Genomic DNA, 18,407 nt, shown 5'->3' with positions numbered 1-18,407 from the left:
TGGGCCCTTAACCAATACTTGGTAAGAGTTTGCAGAGCCAGCCTCTGGGCTGGGGGAGGTTCTTGAGTACCAGGCAGTGATACATGACAGTGCCTTGTCTCCTGATGCTGAACTGTGTTTTGCGTAGAGGAAGTCATGCTGGCCGAAGAGAACAAAAATTCGGGGACCTCAGCCTTAGACGGTAAGACCAGCAATGCCCTTAAAATCTGCCTGCCCTTCCTTCTGCCTGCCTAGAGCTGGAGGCTCAGACCCTCCAGCTGTGATGGGGAGGCCCCAGTGGGGTCTGCAGCCCAAGAGAGGGGCGAGGGGAGGTGGATTGGCACCATAACTCCTGAGAGAGCGTGGGGGCTGAGAGGTGTCTGATGCCACACAAGGGATAGCTGTGGACTAGGATCACTTGGGGCTCTTTGTCCTGTAACCAGACCTGAGTACTGATCACCAGGTCCTGATCCAATGGGCTGGCTACTGGCAGAGTTGGGCCACGGAGACTCCAACACTTGTTCCTCTTGCCTTCCCAGTGCTCAGGCGAGCCACCATCAAGCGGAACCGCACGGATGCCATGTCGGGTGACGAGCACTGTGTGGACATCGCCTCCGTGGGCGAGCGGAGGCTGGCGCAGAGGAGACGTCTTAATCCAACCTTGGGTCAGTGCAGTCTGCAGTTTGCTTACCCCAAACCTCTGTTAGCTGATTGGGTTCCCACAGTCCCACCCATCACATGGAGAGTGTCACAAACCAGACATCTCTGCTAGTTTAGCAGCAAACCTCCTGCTGCCACGTAAAAATTCTCTGGATGAGTTGTGCCCCATAAGAGCAATCTGTCCTGTCTCATATTGCAGGGGAGGCTGGAGCATCCAACTCCTTGTTCCCCTTCTTTTTCCTTTAGGTAACCCCTCAAGTCAATCTGGCCTCAAAGGTGCCAGGGTGGACGGTGCCTCCTACTTGCGGCACAAGGAGCGGCTCCTGCGCATCTCCGTCCGCCACATGGTCAAATCCCAGGTCTTCTACTGGATCGTCCTGAGCCTGGTGGCTCTCAACACTGCCTGCGTGGCCATCGTCCATCACAACCAGCCAGCCTGGCTCACCCACTTCCTCTGTGAGTTTGGTGTAGGTGGGAGAGTGTTGCTTGTCCCGAGGCACACAGGGATGAGTCCCACCACAGTCGTGCTAGTGTGGAGCTGAGTGGGGAATAACCTCAGCTCCATCCATTGTTGATAACAAATGACCATGCAGAGATGTTTAATTCAGCTTTGCCCTTGGCCCCGTGGCCACTGAGGGATGTCTCAGCCTTGTGAGCAAACGCGGAGGAGTTGTGCTGGCTCTGTGTCCTTCAGGTCTGATGTGTTTGTCATGAAAGAGAAACACTGCCAGTTTCAGTGGAGTTTATCCCAAAATTGTGAACAGTGGTGATGGAAAGCTTGCTGGAAAACCACTTTTGAATGTGCACAAGCCGTTGCTGGAAAGGTGGAAATGTGCAGGGATGGGACCGGTCATGGCAGAACATCCTGGTTAAAATCCTTCTGCAGAGCATGGTGAGGGAATCCCAGCCTTGGAGGTTCCCAGTTATGGAGCCTCCCTGAGCCCAGCATGGGCCAGGGCACAAGATCAGTTCTCAGAAGCACTGCAGTGTGGGCTACTGCAGAGCAGCGTGGTCAGCCCCACGTGTCACTCCTGAGCTGCTGCAGTGGGGACAGTGCTGCTTTCTCAGATGTGTCATTCTTCCTCACCTTGAAAATGTGTCACATGTCAAGCCCCAGCTCTACCCAAATCTGAAGCAGTAGGCTCAGGCCTGCCGGGCTCCCAGCACGCTGCAGCATGGTGCAGCAGCTGGTCGTGGTGAGAAGCATCTTCTGGGAAAGGTGAAGAGCCAGGCTCTCGCCTGCTAAATGTTCATGAAATAGCTGGAAAGGCTTTTCACTGGCTCTTGGCTGTTCGGCTCTGTTTCCCTGGCCAAATTCCAGCCATGCAATGATTTTAATCCAGGTTGATAATATTCCCCTACAGTGTCGTGTGGTTGTTGCCTTTGTAGGCTCCTCAGCCGCTGTGGTTTAATGCCAAAGAGCTGCTCTGCTCCGCGCTGGCCATGTCTGGTCCTCTCAGTCCCCTGGGACACTGGTGCATCTTCCCTGAATCATTAACTCGTGGGCCTGATGCTCTTTTACATACAGTTTAGCTCCTCACAGATCAAATTCCCTGATCCCAAAACCTGAGAGTTTGGGGATGCAGCATGGTCCTTGACTTGACCCATCTCCGTGGCCTGCCGGATGCTCAACTGGTGGGTGCATGCAGCATGCTCCACACAGCTCAGTGCCTCAAGCACGCTTGGGTTTTGTCTTCCAGACTATGCAGAGTTCCTGTTTCTTGGGCTCTTCCTTCTGGAGATGTCCTTGAAGATGTACGGGATGGGGCCACGCCTTTACTTCCATTCTTCCTTCAACTGCTTCGACTGTGGGGTGAGCGGCCCCAGGGATGCTGTGGGTGTGGGCGGAGATGCTTGGCAGGGGTCTGCAGTGCAAGGCACCAAGGGGGAGATCAGGATGGCACTCACAGTGGGCAGGGAGCACTTTCTGCCTGAGGCATCAGGTCCTGGACTGGGTGGTGGGTGCCTCGTCTTCGGGGATGTTAAGATTCCCTACAGCAGCCCATGCTGAGCCTGTCTTTGACTTGTGGCTGTGTCTGCTTCTCAGGTCACAGTGGGAAGCATCTTCGAAGTGGTTTGGGCTATATTCAGGCCAGGAACCTCTTTTGGGATCAGTGTTCTACGAGCTCTTCGTCTCCTGCGGATATTTAAAATAACCAAGTGCGTACCCACCATCAGCGGCTGTCTCAGACTGTGGCTGCAGCCCAGATCCAGTCACTGCTGCTCTCCAGCATCACTGGCAGTGTTCCAGCAGTATCTGTGTTTTCCAGGTACTGGGCATCCCTGAGGAATTTAGTGGTCTCGCTGATGAGCTCCATGAAATCTATCATCAGTCTGCTCTTCCTCCTCTTCCTCTTCATTGTAGTCTTTGCCCTGCTGGGAATGCAGCTGTTTGGAGGCAGGTATGTCATTTCAAGGCTGAGGAACAGCAGTTTCTTGGCATTAAAGCCAAGTGGTGATACCCTCTTCAGGGGCCCAGCAAGAGTGTACCTTCCCCCTCAATCTCTTCCCACACAAAAATCCCTGCTTGAGGGCTGCCTTTGAGCTGTGTTGGTTCCTCTAGCCAGGAGACCTTCTGGTTTCTGGCACCAAATGCTCAGGAGACCTTTTCTAGAGTGGGGCAAGGTCCTCCTAAACACAAGGAACTGACAGCACAGCAGTCAGGGGTTTGGTGACCTTGGTAATTCACCCACCTTGTTCCCTTTCCAGGTTTAACTTCATGGATGGGACTCCCTCGGCCAACTTTGACACCTTCCCTGCAGCCATCATGACGGTGTTTCAGGTAGGAGCTGGGCTGCCAGGAGACTCAAGCAAAAGGACTTGGCACCAGCTGGTTTCTCCCCCATGGCTGGGAGGGGCTCCTTACACCAAACAATTTCCCCTCTATCAGCTGTTGCTTCCTCCCTCTCCTCCACAACAAAGTGGACGGAAAGAGATGGAAACTCTTCCACCTCTGTTGCAGAAGATGAAGAGTTTCAAAACTCTTCTGAGGAGGCTTTAAGTCCCCATCAGTGAGCAGTGTGATCTCCCTCAGGTGCTGCAGAGCTGGGTGATCCATTGCAGGGGATCTGTGTGCATGCTGCCTGCCCGTTGGGGGCACAGATGTGCAGGGGATGGGCAGGTGCAGGGGACAGAGCTGCTGCCTTGTGTCCCCGCAGATCCTGACAGGCGAGGACTGGAACGAGGTGATGTACAACGGCATCCGCTCCCAGGGAGGTGTGCGCTCAGGGATGTGGTCCTCCATCTACTTCATCGTCCTCACCTTGTTTGGGAACTGTATCCACTGGGCTGCTGCACTTGCAGTGCTGACAACCCCATCTCCTCATCTTCTCTGGGGGCATCCCCCTCCCCTTCTTCCCCTCCCACACACACATCTGGCAGCACTGGGTGTCCCAAAGGCGGAGAAGGAGCTGTGGGGAGGTACACTGAGGGCTGTTTCTGTGGGATAGGTGAGGAGGTTGTGCCTTTGGCTGGGCTCCTTGGGAGCTGCAGATACACATGTCCTTAACACACGGCTTGTGCATCCTTAGCTGCTCTCAGATACTCTGCTGAATGTCTTCTTGGCCATTGCCGTGGACAACCTGGCCAACGCTCAGGAGCTCACCAAGGTACGTTCCTGCTGCTCCTTTTCCTTCTCCCGCGGAGAGACTGGGGGCAAAGCCATTTAGGCTTTGATTTAAGGAAAACACTTAAACCTGCTGGTCCCTCCAGGAACACCCACGCTTCAAGTACGGCTTTAACTCTTTCTCCACTTAAACTCCCCAGTCCCGTTTGCCATCAGTCAGATGGAGATAACCCTCATCTGTTGGATGAGACCTGATGTGGGGACTGTTTTCTGCCCCAGCACTCTGGAGATGTGGAGTGGGAAGCATTTTCCAGTGGTGTCAATATTTATTCCCCATTTGCCCATAGATGTGGGCAGCAGATGTGATTTAAGATGCAATTTAGACACTTTTATGACCATGCTGGGGAATATCTGGGGAATGCAAAATTATTAGGGCACGATCTGGGTAACAGTGAGTAGGAGAGAGCGGCAAGAGTCGTGTCCACTCTTTGGAGCAGACCAGTGGTCCTGGGGTGACCAGATTTTTGTGGAGCCCGGGCTGTTACTCACGTCCCTGGGGCTCACTGAGGGGCTGTAAATCTGACCTGAAAGGGGGCACGGTGCTGGTTTGCCTGAGAGAAGTGTGCAGGGGTTCTCCCACGGTGGGAGGGTGCAGATGGCACTTCCAGGGGCTGGGGTGCGAGGGATGGGAGAGCCCCACGGGAATCGGCAGCATCAATTAAGAGAGCGCTGAGTTTTTGAAAAGGCTGAATGCTCGCTAATGACTCCTAATGACATTCTTTGCTCCCGAGACACAACCATACTCATTAAAGCGATCCGGTCTCTGCCGGGGTCATTCATGGATGCCTTACCTCCCACTCGGTTTGGGGGATGCCTGTCTGGCCCCTGTGGCTGTGAAGAAGGGAGGGCTGAGCTGGTCTGTGCTGTCTGGGGTTGTCCCACCATGCTCAGCCCAGCTCTTGCCTGAGTGGGCTGGGTTCACTTATTTAAGCAGCACTGATGCCTTGGGGAAGATCTGGTGTAGTGGGGAACCTGCATCCCCACAGCACAAGGGAAATGAAGTGTCTCTGGAAGTGATGCCTTAAAATTTTATATTTTTCAAATCCTGTACTGCATTACTGCACAACTCCAAATTCCATATAAAGTGTTAGCTACTGTCTTCACAGTCTGGTCACACAAAACAATCCCTCTGGGCCTGAAACTCAAGGACACCCTACTGCCTCAGGCCCTGAAAAGTATCAACAAAAAGTGAAATGGGGGGGGAGCAAACTGGGGGTATCTGACTTCATTTCCTGAAGCTGTAATTGGAGGATTAACCCTGATATGTAAATGGACCAATCTTATAATTATCTGAAAGACTTGTGAGCATTGTCCATATTGGGAGGCTTTGACTGCCCAAAGTGTGCCTATTGAAGGTGTATATCTATTATCCCTTAGAAAAAACCCACGTTATTCTCTTAACCTTGTCTAGCCTCTGTTCTAGGTAGCCACTCCAAGGCATCAGAAGTTTGGGTCCCCCTCAGTCCCTCACTGTGCCGGGCTGCCCTGCACATCCCTCACTGCTCCCGATGGCTGAGCTTTCCCTCAGAGCCCTGACGCCCCACTGAGCAATGCCCTCTTTCCTCTGCAGGACGAGCAGGAGGAAGAGGAGGCCTTTAACCAGAAGCATGCCCTTCAGAAAGCCAAAGAAGTCAGCCCCATGTCTGCCCCAAACATGCCTGCTATCGAGTGAGTGACTCCCCAGCACCACCCTGGTGACCCTCCTGAGCCCAGCCAGGCTTGGAAGGGCACAGAGCTGCAGCAGAGCCTGGCCTGGCTGGTTGGGGGGGCTGCCAACAAGAAAAAAGGGGTCCCCACATGGGGTGACTCCCTCTCTGGGCATCTTCCTGAAGATGGATGGAGGTCTAGGAGTGTGCTCCCCATGAGCAGCAGTGCTTTTAGGGAGGTGACAGCGTGGGGAACAGCCCTCCAGGGAGCTCCTGAAATTGCCAACCTCTACACCAAGCTGCAGTCTCAGTGCTTGAGCATGGCAAAAATATGCTAAAAGAGGCTTTCTGCCCCAAATATAGAGCTCAAGCACTCAGGGCTGATGGTAGGAGGCTGGGGAGGAGGAAAGTATCTCAAGTTATTCTTGAGGAGGGGTGATATTTGTTCCTGGGGAGTGTTTCTTCATGGCAGAGCTGCAGGAGAGCAGCCAGGGCTGGGGGAGAAGGGAGCAGTGGTGTCACAAATCTCCCTCAGGCTCCTTCCTTGGGAGCGAATGCAGTTAGGAAAGATGGAGCGGGTTTGTGAAACCATGTTTGATTGTTCAAAAATTTGATTTGGGTGAGAAAAAAAAAGCCCCAAACCACATAAACCTCCAGCATGGTGTTAAGAAGCCTTGTCTCTGCATTTCAGCAGGAGAGATTTCTGTTTTTCTCTTCCTAGCTGCCTTTTTTCTCTTTATTTTGCGGTGTCATATGGTCTAAATCATATAAAACTTTCAAAGTCAACATTGGAACGAGGCGTTTTGATTTGTTTCCCAAAACAGTACATTTCAGTACAGCTGAAGGGATTATTTTATTTTTTCCCCTCTTCTTTTTTTTTTTTTTTATAGAATCCCTTCCCAGGGAATTTTAGGTTTTGTTATACTTTGAAACCCAGCCAAGCTTGTTCACGGCAGAATCTCTTGCAGATTTGCTGAGAGAAACTGCTGTCTTCAGGCAAGTGCTGATCTGGGGGGGTCAGAGGCAGCCTTGGGAACAGTCCCTTCCCTGGTTTGGCAGTGGGGGGATGCTGTGGTCCCAAATCCTGCATGGTTTTAGGGGCAGCAGGAACAGGGTGTGCTTGTAAGGCCTGCCTGATCCCGCAGCAGCCACAGATTTTACCCTGGATTTGGGCTGATCAGTTGTTAATAAGTCTGTCTGCCCAAGTACAAGGGGGGTTTAGGGGTGAGGTGGTGGAGTCTGGATGGTGGCTCTGTTTCTGGATACCAGTGGGAATGTGTTGGATAAAGTGAGGGAACAGAGAGCTTTAGGCTGCGGGAGAGGCTGAGGAATGGGCAGATAGGAGAGAGGAAGAGGGGGAGATGGAATATATTAGGGCAGCAAAGGATTTGCCCACACTGCACATCCCTGATAGAGCTCTCTAGTCATTGCCAGATCGAGGTGGTTGGAAAAACAGAGCTTTTCAACCTTTCCTTGTTGTTCTGCTGGCATCGAAAGGGGAGATATTGATATTCATGGGGCTTTTTTCCAGCTCCTCTCACTCACCAGGATGGATTGGGGTCAGGCCCAGGCAGTAGATGCCACAGGTTAGGCTTGCTGATATGGTCAGCCTCAGGTCTGGTGTGCTTTTGTTGGTGCTGAGCTTGTGGGGAGACTGTGGGGACAACACGGTGGTGGGCAAGGCAGAGCAGAGCTGGCACAGAAGGGGGCTCAGAGCCGGGCTCTGCCTTTGGATGCAGGTGGGTACCTGGCACCTGCAGGTTGGCAGTGTGGGGATGCACGGGTGTTCCCACGTGGCCAGGGATGGCGTGGGTGCCCGTGGGAGCGCTGTGTTTGTACACCTGGGTGCAGATGGCTCGGGGCTGCCAGCCGGGCGCGTGCGGGCACTGGCGCGTGTTGAGCAATGCACCGGCATGCATTGGTGCCGGACGCGCTGCGTGGATGCGTCTGGGGGCTTGGCAGCTCATTGTGGGAATGCTGGGGGTGCTGGCAGCTCCAGCCCTGCCTCGAGCATGGCACTGGGCCCTTCCCATGCACCGGGATCCATGGAGACCATGAGCACCAGCATGACTGGAGCACCTCTCCTGTGAGCTGGGGCTGGGAGGATGGAGGTTTTTAAGCCTGGAGACCTTGGAGCACCTTGAGAGAGCTGAAGAGGGACTTCTGACTTCTGTTTTTTTGACAAGTGATAGGACAAGGGGGAATGTCTTCAAACTGTTGGGAAGTGGTTACAACAGCAAGCCTGCCAGAGCTCAAGAAGCGTTTGGACAGTGCTGTCAGGCACAAGGTGGGACTTTTGGGGTTGTCCTGTGCAGGGCCGGGAGCTGGATTCAGTGATCCTTGTGGGTCCCTTCAGACTCAGGATGTTCTGTGTTTCTATGATTGCACATTCTCTGAGCAGCGTTCTTGAAGCTGTGTGTATCCGAATTTTTTCTGTGTAGAGGCAAAGGTTAAAGCCTGGGATCTCACCCTGCCAGCCCTGTTAACTTGCTCTGTGTGGGGGCTGCTCAGGTGACAGCAGCTCTGCGGCATCTCAACCTGGCCTTGTGCCTTGTGTTTGCTGGGGAAGTTCACCTTCCCCTCTGTGCTCCCAGGGCAGCGTGAGCTCGTGGTGGTGGCTCTGAGATGCTCAGGGCTGGCCTGATGCATTGCTTCCTCTTTCCAATTGCCACGTGTTTCTTGGGAGAAGTGAATTTGGAGCAGTTTGAGCCAGCGGTTAAGTATCCAAGGATATCTTGGAGGTTCTGAAGGACCGGAGCCTGCACTGCTCTCCCCGTGCACGCCGTGGGGAAAGCTCCCAGGGAACGGAGTGCCAGCGCCAGCGTGGGCAGCCCTTGACCGACATGCCCGTGGGGGCTCACTGTGGATGCACAGGGCCAGGATGAGCCCTGCCCAGGGAGGGGGGACAGCTCTGTGCGCTGCCCACACGAGTGGAAGGAGGGGATTGAACCCGTTTGTTTTTCCCCCGCAGAAGAGACAGGCGGAGGAGACACCACATGTCGATGTGGGAGCCACGCAGCAGCCACCTGTATGTGGGCGGCGGGGGCGCGTGTCCGTCTGTGGCTCCTGTGCTGTCTGTGCGTCCGTCCGCGGGGCCGGGGCACACCCCGCTCCCCTCCGGCCTGGCCGGCAGGGACGGGAGTGGGAATTCATTGTGTGTGTGTGTGTGTGCCCGTGTGTGCTCCTGGGTGTTTCCCTGTGCCGTGGGGGTGTCGGGAAGGGCACGTCTTGTCTTCTCCAGGGTGTTGCTTTACGAGGCTGCAAAGGTTTCGTGGTGTAGCCCAGAAGCAGCACCTTGCCCTCAGACAGTCAAAATTGCTGCTCCTCAAGCCTCAGGGCAGGCTTTCTGCCCGGGATGTGTGGGAGAGAGGCGAGGAGAGGTCCCTGGATGCAGCAAGAGGGCTTGGCCCGTATTTCAGGTGTCCCCAGGCAGTCACGTAAGAGGAAGGTGGTCTCTGCCTGTCTGGATAGGGCAAGGCAGGATGCTGGCTGCTCCCAGAAACTGGACGTACTGCTTGAAAGCTTCAGGGCAGCAGCGAGGCTGCTGGGGCTGGTCATCCATCAGCCTGATGCTTTCTGAAGGGGCACAAGCACACTCCCAGCCCCATTTCCAGTCCCCTCCAGCACCAGAGGGACACCGAGGAAGCCTTAGCACAGCCTGTAACCCTGGCGGTGGCACTTCCCTCTGTCTGGGATTCCCAGATTAAACCCAGGGTGGGTGCTTCCCCGGGGGGACGGTGTGGGCAGCCGGGATGGTGACCCTTCGCCGTCCCCCGTTGCAGGCGGGAGCGTCGCCGGCGGCACCACATGTCGGTGTGGGAGCAGCGGACGAGCCAGCTGCGCCGGCACATGCAGATGTCCAGCCAGGAGGGCATCAACAAGGACGAGCCGCCCCTCATCAATCCCCACGCCAGCATCTTCCGCAGGAAGAGACCCGGGGAGGGTGTCACCCTGGAGAAATGCGCTGAGGAGCAGGGCAAGGGCGAGCGCGAGGGACCCGAGCAGCCGGTCCCAGGGGCCAACCCCGGCGGTGGGGAGGACAGGACATCGCCACGGGCCAAGCGAGACATGTGGCAGCAGAAGTCTTGCCACGGGAACTGTGAGCCAGGAGAACAAGACGGGGCAGGAGGCAGCATCGAGGACAGGGCGAGGATGAGGCAGAGCCAGCGGCGCAGCCGGCACCGCAGAGCCCGCATGGAGGGGAAGGACACGGCTGGCATCTTGGGGAGCCGCTCGGCCAGCCAGGAGATGGGGCTGGAGGAGGCCAGCACCACCGAGGGGGCACAGGATGGGGACCGGCGTGGTGACATGGCTGCAGCAGAAGCCCTGATTCCGGGGGAGCCAGAGGCGAGCGGGGAGTCCATCAGGTTGGTGCCTGCAGAGGGCATCTGGCTGTCCCCACAGCTCCTCGTATTCTCTTCTTCTGTCCCTGTATATTCTCACACCTCCTTTTCTCCCAGGACAAACGGGGTCCCTGCTGGCGATGCCGATCTGCTTGGGACCGCCAAGAAGGGGAGCCCCCCACACGCCGCACCCGAGCTCTCCCAGGGCAAGACGGGCACCCTGACGGAGCAGGACTGCAGCAGCCCGGACACGAGCGAGCAGGCGCTGCTGGAGCCCAGGCGCAGCGTGAGCCGCAGCGAGCCCGACCTCTCCTCCATCACCCCCAACACCGAGAAGGCCACCGAGAGCACTGCCATCATGATCGATGTCCACGACTCCGCTGTGGTACAGAGTGAGGACCCGTCTCTCTTTCCTGAGCCCCTCTCCCAGCCCTTGGGGACCCTGTGGGGATGGAAAGCCGCTTGCATGGCTTTTCCTGTCCACATCCATCAGCTGGGGGATCTCCTTGCTGCTCCTTGCAGTATCTCACCCCAGTTTTGCAGGGGGGCCCGAACGCTGATATGCCAGCATCCCCTGGGGATGCTGTGTCCCTTTCTCACCTCTTCCCATCCACCCCTTCATCTGATCCATCATTTCCCACCACCCCTTCATCTCATCCATCATTTCCCCTTCCTCTCTGCCTGGGCAAAACTCTCGCATTCCCTGTTTTTCCTGGAACATCTGTAGCCTCCGGCAGCTCGCTGTCACTCAAACCCCTTAGCGGCATCCTCGCTGTCAAGGTGAGCTGCTTTAAACAGTGCTATTAATTAACCAGCAAGGTGAAAACTGGCCTTGTTAAACCCATTTCATCTGCTCCATGCCAGCAGCTGGCATGTTTTCTTCCTGCCTAGTGCCTCTCCCTGTAGCAGCACAGGGATTCAGAGCAGAAATTCAGAGGAGGGTTGCCCAGGTGGCAGGGACACCCCAGGATGTTGTCTGGGTGCAAGGTCGGGCAAAGGCTCTCGCTTTCCTGCAGTTAGCAACAAGACAGACGGTGAAGCCAGCCCCTTAAAGGAGGCCGAGACCAAAGAGGATGAGGAAGAAATGGAGAAGAAGAAGCGGAAGAAGGAAAAGAGCGAGACGGGCAAAGCCATGGTGCCGCACAGCTCCATGTTCATCTTCAGCACCACCAACCCGTGAGACGTTTTTCACACTGGGGCTGGGGAGGGCTCCAAGGGGAAGGACCCCCAGACATCACCAAAAACAGGGAATCCCTGTGAGAAGGGAGCTGAGTGTCTCCCAGACGGGCTTGATAAGCAGCCACAGAGTTCCACAGAGTGGCATGGCTCGTGGCTCTCTCTCCCAGCTGCTGATTGCTAAGTTGGGATTTTTATTCCTTGTTTGTTAGATTTGCCTGCAGTTTTCTGCTGCCTTGTAGCTCTTCCCCAGATCCTGCAGCCTGGAAGAGTAAGCACCCCAATTTCTTAGGGACTCTCCCTGCCAGGCTGTGGGGCTGAGACAACTGAGAAGAGGGACCAAAAAGCCCAAACGCCCCTTGGACTCCCTTCTTCTGCTCCTCAGGCTTTGCAGCCCATCTCCCACCCTGGAAGGTGGCAATACAGGGTGGGCTTTGCACATGGGCTGTGGCTGTGGCCAGGGGCTCACAGGTGGGGTGTGGGCTGTGTCCCTGCAGGGTGAGGAGGGCCTGCCACTACATCGTGAACCTGCGCTACTTCGAGATGTGCATCCTCCTGGTGATCGCTGCCAGCAGCATCGCCCTCGCCGCCGAGGATCCCGTCCTCACCAACTCCGACCGCAACAAAGTGATTGCAACCCCCTCCCGCTGCCCCCACCAGTGCAGGCAGAGCTCCTGCAGGATTTTAGCTCTGTGGGATCTGTGGGCAGGATCTGTAGGATCAGGGCAGCCGGTGGTGGCACTCACACCATGCCCTGGGATCTGTCTTTTCCCCCACCACCTTCCATTGTGAACTGTGGGAGTCCCTCTCAGCTTCCCACACGTGGGGTTTAGAGCCTGGGGAGAGACCAGGAGGCCTGGTCAGCTGTAAAGTGGCTTGGACTGAGAGATACTGGTACAGGCACTGGTATGGGGCACGTGATCCTGGCTAGCAGCATCATTTGCATGGGGAATGTTTCCCTCCTGCCTGCATAGGCTGGGTTTTGGGCTGTCCTGAACTCTTAAGGACAAGGCTGTGTTTGGGACAAGCAAACCAACCCCATTTTGCCTCTGAGCCAGGCAAGCTGCTGTAGCTGGGTGTCTGGGTGGGCACGGTTTGCTCAGCAGCAGCTGCAGAGCACCTGTGCCCTCTGTCTGCAGGTGCTGAGGTATTTCGACTACGTCTTCACTGGTGTCTTCACCTTCGAGATGGTGATCAAGGTAAGAGCCCTGACAGGGTGCAGCATCCCTGGGAAATAGCTCAGTTTTGCAGTTCTGGTCCAAAATTGAGATGGTGAAGACTTTAAAAGTCTGTCTCTCAGCAGTGCTGGTCCAGAGTTGAGTCTTCCACAAAATACGAAGTCCTACACCCAGGACACTAGGATGTGTCTGCAGGGTCCCTGTCCCCCAGCTTGGTGTCTGAGCTGCTCATTCCCTGCCTGTTTTTCTCTCTCTATCTCCCCTCCAGATGATTGATCAGGGCTTGATCCTGCAGGATGGCTCCTACTTCCGAGACCTGTGGAACATCCTGGATTTCATCGTGGTGGTGGGAGCGCTGGTGGCTTTTGCCTTGGCGTAAGTGGCCCTTGTCCTTGTCAGCTCCCTGCCTTCCCTGGGCTGGGGTGGGAGAAGGATGAAACTGTGTGTCATGGCTACTAGACTCTGATTTCCCTTTGTATTTTATTTCTCTGCACCCTTCTGCTCTGCTTCTGGTGTGGCTCCTGGCAGTGGTGTGTGGCTGCTCCGGAGATGTGTTTCTCCTTGTTTTTCAGAAGCTGGTGAGAAAGCAGGCAGGGAGCAAGGCAAGGCAAGCTGGAGATGCTAGGAAGAAGTTGGTGGTGCAAGTGGATTCGAAACAGAGCAGAAGGGGCTGTTAGAGGGGGGAAAATGGCCTAAAGGTGCCAAAGCTGGACTTAGACACCTGCTGTGCATCTTGGGGTGCACAGCAAAAGCAGCAGCCTGCCAGGTGGAGCTGCCCTCTGAACATGTTTGTGCTGGAAATGGCACCCCTGGCTGGTGACTTTTCCTCTGGTCTGAGGGGAACATTGCTCTGGAGCCCTGCAGGAATGGGAGGGGTTTGTGCCAGCATCCTCTGAGGCATCACAGAGAGGGCTGTGTGCTTGCCCTGCAGCGTCCCCATCGAGCCTTGCTTGGAGATGGGGCTCTGGCACTGAGCTTGTGGCACCTGTGGGTACTGGGATGTCCATGGTGCCCGTGCCATGGAGGGCAGGAGCATGCAGGGATGAGTTTCCTGCTGCTCTGATGTGCCCTGTGCTGCTGGCTGGGGCAGGGGGTGCAGTGAGCTTAGGGAGGGATGTGTGGTGCCAAGGTGGTGCTTGCAGGGAAGGGGCATCCCCCGGTCCCCAGGGCTGTGCTGCCTCATTGGTGCCTGAGGAGGGAGAGGAGGAGAGAGGAGAGGCTCAGGCTCCTTTGTCACGCTCTTGTTCTCTCTTTGTGCCTGTGACACTGGCAGCAGTGGCTGGTGACAGGGGAGGGCCTGGCAGCCACGCAGACGGGAGCCTTGGCCGCAGCTCAGGTACCGTGCGGGGCTCTCGGGGTGCCCACGAGGTCCCTGGATGGATTACAGCCCGTAATCCATCCCTCCCACCTCACCCTCGACTGGGCAGCAGCTCCTTCTCCTGGTTCTCACCACTTGTGCCCCTCTGGCTCGTTGCTTGTGCCTTCCTCACCCTACTCACCCCATTCCTCACCCAGTGCTTCCAGCCCCTGCTCTGTCCTTGGCAAGAGCATGGGAGAATTCAGCTCGCCCAGCACAGGGATGAAGAGTCCCTGGGCAGGGCAGGGGGCTGAGCGCAGACCCCGGCGGGGGGAAAGGGCTTGGGGCAGGTTTGCTGCCCGGGGACAATGCTCTGAGCCTCTGGAAGGCCACACAGGCCACCACGAGGGTGGATGGAGCATCTCCAGGGTCAGGCTGATCCCTGCTCTGCCAGGACAGCCCCTCCGAGCTGGCAGGGCTCAAAGGCATCAGCAGCCTGAAGATGCACTGAGGGGTTTGAGGAGGAGGACAAAGGAGCTTTTTCCTTCCAAGGCGACTTCCATCAAGAATTTTGATGGCTGAAGGAGCACAGGTTGTTGGCTCAGCCTGCTCCTGGGTGGGGGTGTGACCTCACCAATGCACTGTCCCCTTGCCCTCACCCCACAAGGGTGGCACAGTTCCTGTGGTGGCCCCTGCGGCTGGCAGGGCCCAGCACCGAGCATGTGAGGAAGCTGCCCGGCACCTTCCAGCCCTGTTTGCCACCTGCCTGCCTCCACCCATCTTCCTGAGGGAAGGATGTTCCCTCTGGGCATGGGGCAGCTGAATTCTCGAGGGTGAGCACCCCGTTTGCAGCAAGCACTGGTGTCTCCTGCTCTCTCTTGCAGCTGTAGCTGGGTAGGCACTGAGCTGCTTCTGCCATGGATGGGGCTTTTTATCATGTAAACCTGCAGGATTGTCCATCTGCCCTGCCTCCAGTGTGGCTCCTGCTGGAGGAGATGAGCTCATGGCTTCGGCAGGGAAGGGAACAAAGGCACCACGGTGATTTCCGATGGGTTCATGCATTATAAATCATTTATAAGAACACCTGCCTCTCCCCTCAGCAGCCCAGCACTGCCAAAGCCGTGGGAGCTGCAGGATATTCACCAGCTCTCCATGTCCCAGCCTGCCACCCACCCTCCCTCCCTTCCTCCCTCCTGATCTCCAGGTGAAAAGTCTGGTGGTGATGTTCCAATCTGTCTACTTTTCTTCTCCCTCTGTGAGCTCTTTGAAGTGGGGCCAGGGCATGGGGAATGTCCTTCTTCTCCTCCTTCTCCTTCTCCTTCTCCTTCTCCTTCTCCTTCTCCTTCTCCTTCTCCTTCTCCTTCTCCTTCTCCTTCTCCTTCTCCTTCTCCTTCTCCTTCTCCTTCTCCTTCTCCTTCTCCTTCTCCTTCTCCTTCTCCTTCTCCTTCTCCTTCTCCTTCTCCTTCTCCTTCTCCTTCTCCTTCTCCTTCTCCTTCTCCTTCTCCTTCTCCTTCTCCTTCTCCTTCTCCTTCTCCTTCTCCTTCTCCTTCTCCTTCTCCTCCTCCTCCTTCTCCTTTTCCTCCTTTCCTCCTCCTCCTCCATGGGGTGGGAACAGCAGTGCCCATGGAGTGGCTGTGCTATGACCAGGATAAGAGCAGCTGGTGACTGAATCCAGCCCTTCCCAGTAGGAATGCTGGGATGTGCCATGCAGGTTTCCCACTCCTTTTGCCTCCCCTCTGCACTCAGGTTTTCCCACAGGTGTCCTGGGTGGCCGTGGGCACAGCAGGAGGTCTTTGAGCTGGTTCAGCAGTGCCACCATCACCCACAGGCTGTCTGTGCCACATCCAAATCACTGAGAACCAAGTGTCCACCCACAAAAACGTCCCTCTGTGAGCCACTGTGGCTTGTCCACTGCTTCCTCGGAGGCCACAAATCCTGAGAGAGGCTGTCTCCATTCATCTATAGCTCTCCACATGGAAAGCTAATTCATCAATCCATACACAGCCTAAATAAAAAGCTGGAAATATCCGAAGAGTTTAAATTAAATTAGCTGAAATAACCATAACCACAACTAAAGACCCTGCTCGCCTTTGCCTTCCTCCGAGGAGGCATTTCACAGCAGTTTTGCAGAGCTGTCCAGGGTGGAAAGGTTGGTGGAGAGGTTGAGTGGCCAGTGTGGAGCCCTTGGTGTGCAGGGGCTGATTACCCAGCAGAGGAGCCTCATTCCTTGCATCATCTCCTTGTGCCCATTGGCACCAGGCTCTGGAAGAAAGAAGGACCCCTTGGTCCTGCAAAATAACCTGGTGTGAGGCAGGTCAGGGCAGAGGTCCCACCACAGAAGAGCTGCAAAATTAAATTGTCACCTTTTCAGCACACCTCCCACATGTTGGACTGACACACAGCCAGGGGCTGGTGTTAAGTTTTATGTGTTTTAGGAAATGTTTTACTTACAGGCTTTGCCCCCAGTGCTGAGCACCCTGTGTGCACATGGCAGGGACTTGGCTCAATCAGGCTTGGTTACAGCCAGGGACCTTGGAGCCCACCTTGGTTTGTCCAAGCAAGTGTCCTGCTGGCTTGCAGGAGATTCTGCACTTGCAGCTCAGGCTCTTAGTCAGTGGAGCTCTCAGTGGAGGTGATTTAGCAGAATTTGGATGGGAACTACTGTGGCTTGCATGTAGGTTCCCTTGGAGGCCCCTGCCTTTGGCTCACTGGCTCCACAACTCTTGGCTGAGGAGGACCGTGTGCCTTCCTGCTGTTGCCCTCTGTCCACACCATGCAGGTTCCTCTTGCAGCAGAGCTTTCACCACGTGCCCTCCACCCAAAACCTCCAGCAGGGAGGGCAGGAGGGGCTTCTGGACAAGTCCCTCTCTGGAGATGTGCCCCATGCTGAAGGGTACAACATGGTCTACAAGCTGTGCCTTTCTCCTGAGGTCTGGGGTGGTGGGCAGCTGCTGCGGGGTCCCCATACAGCTCCTCTGACACTTTTCTTATCTTCCTCCTCTCTTTCTTTTTCCCCTCTCTCTGCTGGTGCTGCTTGGTGGCTGCCGGGCTGGATCGCCGACAGGAATGCTTTGGGGTAACTATGGTGCTGGATATCTTGTGGGGTGCTGCTCCTGGGAATGCAGGGGGGTGGGTGCAGGTGGAGGTCAGCCTCTCCCACACCTGGGCTGAGCCTCAGCTGCATTTTCAGCGACTGCAGCACGCTGCTCTGCAGGCACTGCTGAGGGCCGAAGGGATCCCTCCTCAGCAGGTGTCAGACAATGCAGTTGGGGTGTCCTTGGTGACAACTTGGCACCAGCCAACCTCAAACCCTTACCTCAGCCCTCAGCCAGATGCTCCAGCCACTTATCCAGGCCCTATTTCTGAGCAGAACAGGAGCAAAGTGAGTCCTAGGTCCGTCTGTACAGTTGCTTCCCATGCATGTGAGGGCTGTGCTCCTAGGGAGGGCTATTAATTAGTGGTTTTGTTTACATCTCATCATGATTAAGCCCATTATTGTACTCCCTGTTGCATTAACCCTCGCCAAGGAGCTGTGTAATTGGGAGCATCTGTTGTTGCAAGTAATTTCCTTGACGTTTTCCAAGGGTGCCTTGGTGGATCCAAGCTGTGCCACCTTCACCAGGACCTTGCTGCTCCACCCTGAGATCCAGTCTTTAGTTAAAAGACAAGAAAAAAAAAAAGCACCTGGTATCGTGGCTGGGGAATAATCATTATATGCAAGAAATGAGGGTCATGAGGGGGTCTTTTCTAAAGAATTCTACTGGTAAGCTCTGCCTCCCTCAGCTGACTTGGGGTGAAGGCAAGAGTAGCCCTGATCTGGAGAAACCTTTGAGACCCTTCCAAGGGTCCAACCCCTGTGCCTCAGTTAAGGACACCTTCCACTAGACCAGGCTGTTCAGGACCCCATCTAACTTTGCCCAGAACACTTCCAGGGATGAGGCACCCACAATTTCCCTGGCAATGTAGACCCCATTGAGTGAACCTCCCTCATTTTATTCTGAATTTCTTGCAACGGGCAGGAAACAATTTGCAGCGGTGGTGACCCCATGCAAGCCCCATTTGCAAAAAGCGTGTGTCCGAAGGAGGGAGGCAAAGCCTGTGCCCTGCAAACCTCCTGGCACTGCTTCCCACAGCGAGGGGTTTGTTAAGGTCACTGGAAGAGTGCTAATCCCGGGAAAGAGAGGATTGCCTTGTTTTCCATCTCTGCTGGCTGTCAGCACGTGTGTTGGAGGAGCCGCGTTTAGGTGGGCTGGGAGCTCAGCAGTGTTTGTGCCACTCCTGTTCCCATCTTCACACGTGCTGGGGGGGTGTTGTTGGCATGTCAGCTCCCCAGGGCACCCAGGTCTACAAGGTTATTGTCTCTCTGTTCCATTTTTGGGTGCGTGTGCTTCCCTCCGACATGGCAGGACCAACAAAGGCCGGGATATCAAGACTATCAAGTCTCTCCGTGTGCTGCGGGTCTTGAGGCCCCTGAAAACCATCAAGAGACTGCCCAAGCTGAAG

At 55.7% G+C, this 18,407-nt stretch overlaps 1 protein-coding gene across 14 annotated transcripts in view; it reads left to right on the top strand.

Moving 5' to 3' along the window:
• CACNA1E (calcium voltage-gated channel subunit alpha1 E) overlaps positions 1 to 18,407 on the top strand; it is a 118,537-nt gene that overhangs the window by 70,391 nt on the left and 29,739 nt on the right. For 8 of the 14 annotated variants that reach the window (XR_012057229.1, XM_030279626.4, XM_041717839.2 and 5 more), the window contains exons 10-28: positions 128 to 181; positions 519 to 644; positions 886 to 1,095; positions 2,340 to 2,452; positions 2,687 to 2,799; positions 2,910 to 3,041; positions 3,349 to 3,421; positions 3,798 to 3,915; positions 4,180 to 4,247; positions 5,835 to 5,932; positions 8,882 to 8,938; positions 9,693 to 10,277; positions 10,371 to 10,645; positions 11,270 to 11,429; positions 11,927 to 12,056; positions 12,569 to 12,628; positions 12,876 to 12,982; positions 16,969 to 16,980; positions 18,311 to 18,407. Coding sequence is in view for 13 of the 14 variants with exons in the window: in XM_030279626.4 (XP_030135486.4) it covers positions 128 to 181; positions 519 to 644; positions 886 to 1,095; positions 2,340 to 2,452; positions 2,687 to 2,799; positions 2,910 to 3,041; positions 3,349 to 3,421; positions 3,798 to 3,915; positions 4,180 to 4,247; positions 5,835 to 5,932; positions 8,882 to 8,938; positions 9,693 to 10,277; positions 10,371 to 10,645; positions 11,270 to 11,429; positions 11,927 to 12,056; positions 12,569 to 12,628; positions 12,876 to 12,982; positions 16,969 to 16,980; positions 18,311 to 18,407 (2,588 nt within the window). In the remaining variant the exon portion in view is untranslated. The remainder of the gene's footprint in view (positions 1 to 127; positions 182 to 518; positions 645 to 885; positions 1,096 to 2,339; positions 2,453 to 2,686; positions 2,800 to 2,909; positions 3,042 to 3,348; positions 3,422 to 3,797; positions 3,916 to 4,179; positions 4,248 to 5,834; positions 5,933 to 8,881; positions 8,939 to 9,692; positions 10,278 to 10,370; positions 10,646 to 11,269; positions 11,430 to 11,926; positions 12,057 to 12,568; positions 12,629 to 12,875; positions 12,983 to 16,968; positions 16,981 to 18,310) is intronic. The other 6 variants (XM_041717838.2, XM_030279637.4, XM_030279636.4 and 3 more) reach the window with 2 other exon arrangements.

Source organism: Taeniopygia guttata, chromosome 8, assembly GCF_048771995.1.
Source record: "Taeniopygia guttata chromosome 8, bTaeGut7.mat, whole genome shotgun sequence".
Classification (NCBI taxonomy): domain Eukaryota; kingdom Metazoa; phylum Chordata; class Aves; order Passeriformes; family Estrildidae; genus Taeniopygia; species Taeniopygia guttata.
The sequence above is the reverse complement of the archived record's forward strand: the minus strand, read 5'-3'. Positions and strand labels throughout refer to the sequence as shown.